The 7,459-nt window shown below is 36.5% G+C and overlaps 1 protein-coding gene across 1 annotated transcript; it reads left to right on the top strand.

Moving 5' to 3' along the window:
• The first annotated feature begins 576 nt into the window (after positions 1-576).
• LOC113773957 (disease resistance protein At4g27190-like) lies at positions 577-4,828 on the top strand. Its single transcript, XM_027318544.1, has 2 exons — positions 577-3,231; positions 4,007-4,828. Exons 1-2 carry the CDS (start codon positions 577-579, stop codon positions 4,826-4,828), a joined length of 3,477 nt encoding a protein of 1,158 aa, XP_027174345.1.
• Positions 4,829-7,459: the final 2,631 nt, after the last annotated feature.

The following is a 7,459-nucleotide window of genomic DNA, read 5'->3' as shown; positions in this document are numbered from 1 at the left end:
GCTTTCCTCTTTGTCAATACCAAACCCATCTTACATCCAATCAGAGTCACAAACAGAACACATTGTATGCCTCTGTGTAAGCAAATTTTCTTACAATACGATTATGGCAGTACACTTGTACTTTGCATTGCCAATGTTGTATATAACCATATCTTTCCAGATCAGTAAAATTTACAACTTTCTGAACCAAATTGAGTAACAGAAGGGGAGAAAGAAAAGGGAAAATCAAAGGGAGATGAACATACTTCTACATCGATATTATATGCATTTTACTTACCTAGAAAAACCAGACCATTTTAGGACAAACTGCATCATAGATAAAGAATCAGCTGTACATAACACTGCAAAAAGATGCAGATCTCTCTCTTCTTCAAAATTAGATCCATTCTATATCTAATCAAAATCACCAATAGACCCATAATAGACACAATGTATAAGCAGAATTCTTTAATCGATACGATATCAAAATTGACTTGTTATAAAATCAACAAATATTTTCTTATCTGTTATAAAACCGAATTTTTCTAATTTCCGTAATAACATGGTTATAGACATTGGAACAGAAATATTGGAATAATGGCCATGCAAGATATTGGCGTTTCGATTGTGGGGAAAATCGCGGAGAAGTTTATTGATCCAATTATACGTCAATTTCAGTATTTATTTTGCTATAGAAGCAACGATGAAACCCTGAGGAATGGCATCAAAAAACTCGAGCTAACGAAAACTGAGGTGCAACGATCGGTAGATGCAGCAAGAAACAATGGTGAAGAAATTAAACCAATTGTTACTGATTGGCTAAGGCAGGCTGATGGTCTAGAGAAAGAGGCAGATACTATTTTTGAGGGTATGGAGAATGTTAAGGTGAATTGCTTTAAAATTGTTAGGCTCCCGAATTTGAAGTCACGTTATTTGATAGGCCGCCATGCTGCCAAAAGAGGAAATGATGCTGAAAAACATCTCAGAGAGAGGCGGTTTGATGAAGTTGGATACCTTCCTCCACTGGGGAAAATGCCTTTTAGTGAATCAACCCCATCCTTTGAGGAAAGTCTAATTACAAGGATGTCAATGAAAAGGGAAGTGATTGAAGCTCTAAAGCAGGATAAAAGAAGTCTACTCGCAATTTGTGGTATGGCCGGCGTAGGCAAGACTTTTTTGTTGGAGCAAATTGCCGACCAGGTTAAGTCTGAGAAACTGTTTGATGGCGTAGCCTTTGCAACTATTTCTCAAAATCCAGACATGAGAAATATCCAAAATCAACTTGCTGAGCAGTTAAGGATGAAATTAAAATCTGAGCACAGTGGTCGTGCAAGAGCTGAACAGATTTATACTAGACTAATCAATAGTGACAAGAGAAATCTTGTTATGCTGGATGACATTTGGGAAGAAGTGGATCTTAGGAGTCTAGGAATTCCCATTAGATCAGGTAAGTGCAAGAGCTTAACAGTTGTATTGACATCTCGGTTCTCTCATGTGTGTAGGAACATGGAAGCAGAAATTTTTGAGGTGAATGCCTTGCCTAAGGAAGAAGCATGGCATCTTTTTAAAGAGGTTGCGGGAATTTCCGATGATTCAGCTTTGAGTGACGTTGCAAAACAAGTTGCAGAAGAATGCAAAGGATTACCTCTAGCAATCGTTGTTGTTGCCAGGGCATTTAGGACTAATTATACAACACCAGAATCCTGGAAACTCGCCCTTGGACAGCTAAAGAAGTACACAATGAGAGACCTAGAAAGAGTTCAAGATTTGGTGTTTTCCAGAATCGAATGGAGCTATGATCGTTTGAAAAGTGTTGAAGCCAAGTCACTACTACTGTTTTGCAGCTTGTTTCCAGAGGATTATAGCATTCCAGTCGAATGTTTGGTTAGGTATGGGAAAGGGTTGAAAATGTTCCAAGATAGAGAGACTTTGGGAGATATGAGATACAGAGTAGACCAGAGTATCAGTGACCTTAAAAGTTGCTATTTGTTGCTAACCGATGGTGGAAAAGAAGACCATGTAAAATTGCATGATGTCGTGCGAGATGTTTGCTTGAAAATTGCATCAGAAGGCGAGCATGTATTTTTGGTAAGGAATGTTGGAGGAAAAGAAGGGCACCCGCAACCTGATTCATTTGGTCGTTATACAGCTGTTTCGCTGACATGGAAGGGCAATTCTAATGGACCATTTCCATTGGGAGAGGAATGTCCAAAGCTTAGGCTGCTGCGTTTGGTCTTCCAGTCAGGCAAAATGATCAGCCTATCACCAGATTCTTTTGCAGGGATGGAAGATCTCAGGGTCATGGAGTTTAACAAATTACAAATTGAATTTTCACCATCAGATCCTGGCCAAATGTTGATGAGCCTTCGGACATTGTGCCTGGATTATTGTGAGTTAGGGATTGGAACGTCGTCGATGATTGGATACATGACGCAATTGGAGATTTTGAGCTTCTTTGAGTCCAGACTTCGGGATAATCAGTTTCCAACCGAAATTGCTCAGCTGAGTAATTTAAAGGTGTTGGATTTGAGGGTTGAAAGTAGCCGCCACCCGTTGTCTCTTGGTATCTTGTCAAGCTTGAAAAAGCTAGAAGAATTGTATATGGGATTTCATCGTCCATTGCGGCTAGGGAGAAATGCAGAAGAAGAAAGAGGATGCATTAAAGAGATCACATCACTGGCTTGCCTTGAATGTCTCCAAATTAATTTACATGGCATTGACGACCTGCTTCTATTATTACGCGAATTCCCTGTTGAGAGGTTGTCAAGATTTAACATTAGTTGCAAACAAACTCAGACAAAAAACGGTGGAGACTATCAATTTCGGAGGAATTTCAAACTTTATTTGCCTGACGAGAAAGATTCCGAACTAGCATTGTGTCCTGCAGTTACTAGCATAATCAGGAGAACTGAGAATCTCATTTTGGACCTTGGGTTCTTGTTTCGCTCGGGGAATTTTGTGAATGACTTAGATGAAAGTGGATTTGTCAATTTGAAAAGGCTCAGATTGAAGTCGGGTTCATGGGAATGCCTTATTGATTCCACCACCAACCTAGCTCCTCGACATGTTTTTGAAAATCTGGTGTTCATGGAATTAACATCTGGCAAATTGGAAGAAATATGTTATGGAAATCTTCCACCTCGTTGCTTCAGCCAACTTCAAGAGATGAAACTCCTGAGAATGAATTTTATTGAGTACTTGTGGAAGGGGCCAATTGAACCTCCGTCACTTTGCAATCTCAGAGGTATTGAGGTATCTAACTGTCAGCGAATCACAACTCTCTTCTCACAATCAGTGTTGAAATGTCTAGTGAAACTCCAAAAGATAGTCGTATATAGTTGTGAAAATTTGGAAAGCATTGTTATGAGGGAAGAAAATATGAAGGATCAAGTGCTTGAGTTACCCCAACTCAAAGTAGTAACACTTAAATATACGGGCTTAGAGGGCTTTGGCTGCGAAGGCGATACATATTCCAGAGCTTTTCTCAACCAGGTCTCTCTCTCTCTCTCTGTATTTCTATATGATATACTTCATGTCAAAGAAATAGTTGACCATGAATTTAGGTGATTGCCAAAAACTCATGACTCAAGCATTTTGCTCCAAAAGTGTTAATTAAACATATATAGAAAATTTTTTTAGTAGTCATATTGATCTACTCCTTCAATATATGATCAGTATAAAAAAAAATGTTGTTTTGTGTAGAATTTTTTAGCACCCGTAGAGACCGAATGATAAATTAATGAATAAATTGTTGACGACAATATTATTTTGATAGCAAGGACTAATGCCATTGGTAGAGTTACGTTTCCTACTTGATGTCATTGGCAAGGCTAGTTTCCGTCCCTGGATGTACTAGAACTGTTCTATTATGTAACAATTAATATCGTGAATACATTTGATCGATATTTGCAATTTCTAGACATGCATTTCAAACTTTAAGACGAAGTTAGATTGAAGAGAAATTAAACAAGCTTGCAAATGCCACACTCCAGTTGCATTTGTAATCAATTTACGTTTTAATTTTCAGGTCTCACTCCCTCGGTTGGAAATGCTAGACCTTACAAGTCCTGGTTATCGCCCAGAACAATTTGTAGGAGGTGAAATGCTTAGAGGGTCTCTTGAGAACTTAAGATCTTTGGTGCTTTCAAGGTGCTATGTTATCAGATGCATTGCGAAAGCTGATGGTGTGGCATTGTTAGAGAATCTGCAGAGCTTTTCTATGGGTGATTGTCCTTCGATGGAATTACTTTTCGACCTTGAGGGTCTAAAAGTTCCCATTCCATCAAAAAAGGAGCTTGAAATTCTTCCCAATCTAAAGTCACTGGAATTGAGAGGGTTAACAAGATTAGCCCACATTTGGAGGAATTATCCAAAAGGGATTCGAGTATTCCAAAACTTGAGAATATTACAAGTAGAGGGGTGCAGTTTACCATGTTTGTTTTATCCACCTTGCGTGGCTGATATGCTTGTAAGTCTTGAAGAATTGAAAGTTGGTCTTTGCCCGGCAATGTATGCAGTTATAGCGGGGGAAAATGAAGAGACCAGTCAAGAAGATCATGATGGTGGGGAAAAAAGAGAAATTTCATTGGGAAGAACCAACAAGGAGTTTTTGTTCCCAAAACTAAGCTCCTTAAGCTTTGTAAACCTCCAAAATCTTCAAAGCTTCAGTGGTGGTCACCACGAGGGTTGTGACTTCAAATTTCCTTCACTGACCCAATTGGAAATAATGCGTTGCCCGGAGTTGAAGAATTTGTGTCCCGGAAAATTGGATGCACCATTACTTAAGAAAGTCAAAGTGGAAGAGAATGATGCCAATATTCCTCTGGATTTAAAGGTAGACATATCCTAATACAATATTTAAATTACCCTTCAAATTTTGTCTCTGTACTTCACTATAGTTATGGTTGAGAACTTGCATTTATTTAATTATTTGTGAGTGAGTATTTTCACAGGATAGAGAGATCATCTTTTTTACCTACTCAGAGATAAGGGGGAATAAGCACCTGTTTTGATCCTTTGGCTGTTCACGGCCTAGCCGTACCGGTCGTCCTTTTTCTAGTATCAATCTCAGTAATGCAATTCATCCAATGATAGACCTACAATCGAACCATGGAGGTATGATACAATCAAACCCTAAGGAACAAAACGCTGAATTGAGTCATACTTGTCTATGCTCCATAAATGGAGTTGTTCCTGTGGATGTTAAGGTACACAGTTTTCATATGCTTGCAAAATCAACTCTCTCTTCTTTTCCTTACTTTAAATTTTATCTCCATCATTTTTTTGGGGGTGGGGATGGAGTATGGAAGTTTAATTCTCAATGCGCATGCTTTTATCTATATGAGCGGATCAGTGAATAGTGTTACATGACAAAGAACATTAGCCTATATAATCCAATTTTTCTTATCTTTTGAAATTTATAATTAAGATCACCTTTCCACGTAAAATTAGTCTTTCCCTTTATATACGATAGCACCAATGATAGAAGGAGATAATGTGATCCTTCTTCTTCAATTCATCTGCCGAAAGGGCATTCGCTTCCTATTCCTTATTTAATTAGATGAGATGTCACTTCTAAGCCTTATGCACGCTTACATGTAGAGGTATGATTTGATTTGTCCAAATGCTTAGTTAAGGCATAAACATATTTTGACCTCAGATAAGCACTTAATTGTATTACATACTTTCATTGAACCATATATAGATTGGTTCGGATTTGTGCTAGGTTACATACAAATAAATGATATCTAGTTGGCGTTCTGGAATTTGTATTGTTTGTGATCTTATCAACTTCTTTGATTTAAATTTTACTATATTGGAGTAAAACTATTGCTTTTGAATCCTACTCTTCTTTTGGTCTTGGTTGTATTTTTAGCACTCTACATATTTCTTTTGAAATTTTCTTTGTTTTTATTTGTTTGAAAAGAAGTCCTAATAAGTGTGCATTTTGAGTGATTTAACTGTATTTTATTATTTAATTTTGATGTGTGTTACTTATTTTCATAGCTAATTAACTAGGATTCAAGTGAAGTTGACATTTTGTGGTCCAAGTGTAACAAATTACATTTCTATGGATTAAAGTGGTGAAAATTTCATATTTTTATAGGTTTCAATGATTCAATCATCAAATGGAGTGAATTGAGAAGATATTTGGATGATTGTTGATGATTTGAAGTGATTTAGAGAGAATATGTAGTGCAAAATATTCAAAAAATGAAATGCAATCAAGTATAAAAGAAGAGAAGCTTGATAACTTTGACACCTATTGGTATTTACCTATAACTTGAACTACAAGCATCAGATTGAGGTGATTCTTGAGTCATTTTGAATCTAACAGATAGCTCTACATTCTTATGAACATCGAAATTCAGTTCATGAGTTTTCCTAGTCAAAAAGTCAAAATACAGTTGGCCATTTTTGTTGTCAAAAGCTGAAATAGTGGATTGACTGGTCAAGAGTATTTTGATCATTTTTATGTTTTGCAAAAGAGCTAGTTTAGCCTCCATCATCAAGAAAATATTAATTGAAATTGGTGCAAAAACAGAGTAAAGTTGAAGACTGACCAGAAAAGAGCAAACTTGCAGGAGAGGCAAAACGCACCCACAATGCGCGACCTCATGGGTGCATATTTTTCAATCGATTCTGCAACTTGAACAACAACTTTCTCAGTTTTCACACAACTTTTTCAGCTCATTTGCAGATCAATCTTGGCTGGTTTCTGCAGAAGTAAAATTGGAAACTTGAAGAAGTAACTTTTGATGACTATTAGAGCCAACTAGAACCAACTTTAACATAATTGATTGGAGCTTGATTCATCTATAAATAGTGGCTTTGGAGAACATTTCATATAACTTTGGAAGGCTAGAAACACTGCAGAAAATGTAGTCTTCACTAGTTTCCCTTAGTTCATTAGTATAATATTAGTTAGTGTAGTTTATCGTTCTTGTACTTGTAGCTAGATTTGGATGAAGAATTAAGGAACAAGATAGAGAGTTTGGAATTCATGTTGTGATGAGGGTGACTTCTCTTCTATCACTTTCTCTTTTGTATCGAGTTCATATTTAGCTAAAATACAAGTATGGTCTTTTTTTCATTCTCTTCATGTTTTGCTAAAGTTTATACTTAGAGTTATAGATGAACTTTTCTATGTCTTGTAAGTGATATTTACTTGGTTAATTGATGATATTATTTTGATCAAGTTATTTAACACTTTTGCTTATCTAATCATGATTAACTGGCTATTAATTGTGATAATCTTAAGGTGTTAAGTTTACAATAAGAATTGGAATTTAACACTAGTTTAAGAAATTACTAAATCTAGATAGTGCACTCATGAGAGTAAAGATACACCTTTGCAGCTTTAGTGGCTTGTTTCATGTGATTTTATAGAAAAAATGAGTTTGTAGTTAATTTCATAACCACGAGAGCAGGTATGACTTAGTTACAAGTATAGTTGATTAATTATGAGAGTATGTTTCAC

Source organism: Coffea eugenioides, chromosome 6, assembly GCF_003713205.1.
Source record: "Coffea eugenioides isolate CCC68of chromosome 6, Ceug_1.0, whole genome shotgun sequence".
Taxonomy (NCBI): Eukaryota; Viridiplantae; Streptophyta; class Magnoliopsida; order Gentianales; family Rubiaceae; genus Coffea; species Coffea eugenioides.
The sequence above is the reverse complement of the archived record's forward strand: the minus strand, read 5'-3'. Positions and strand labels throughout refer to the sequence as shown.

Coding starts and splice junctions, on each gene's coding strand:
- LOC113773957 (XM_027318544.1), top strand. CDS start 577: ATGGCCATGCAAGATATTGGCGTTTCGATTGTGGGGAAAATCGCGGAG. Junction 3,232..4,006: donor GCAATCTCAGAGGTATTGAG/GTATCTAACTGT, acceptor TTTAATTTTCAG/GTCTCACTCCCTCGGTTGGA.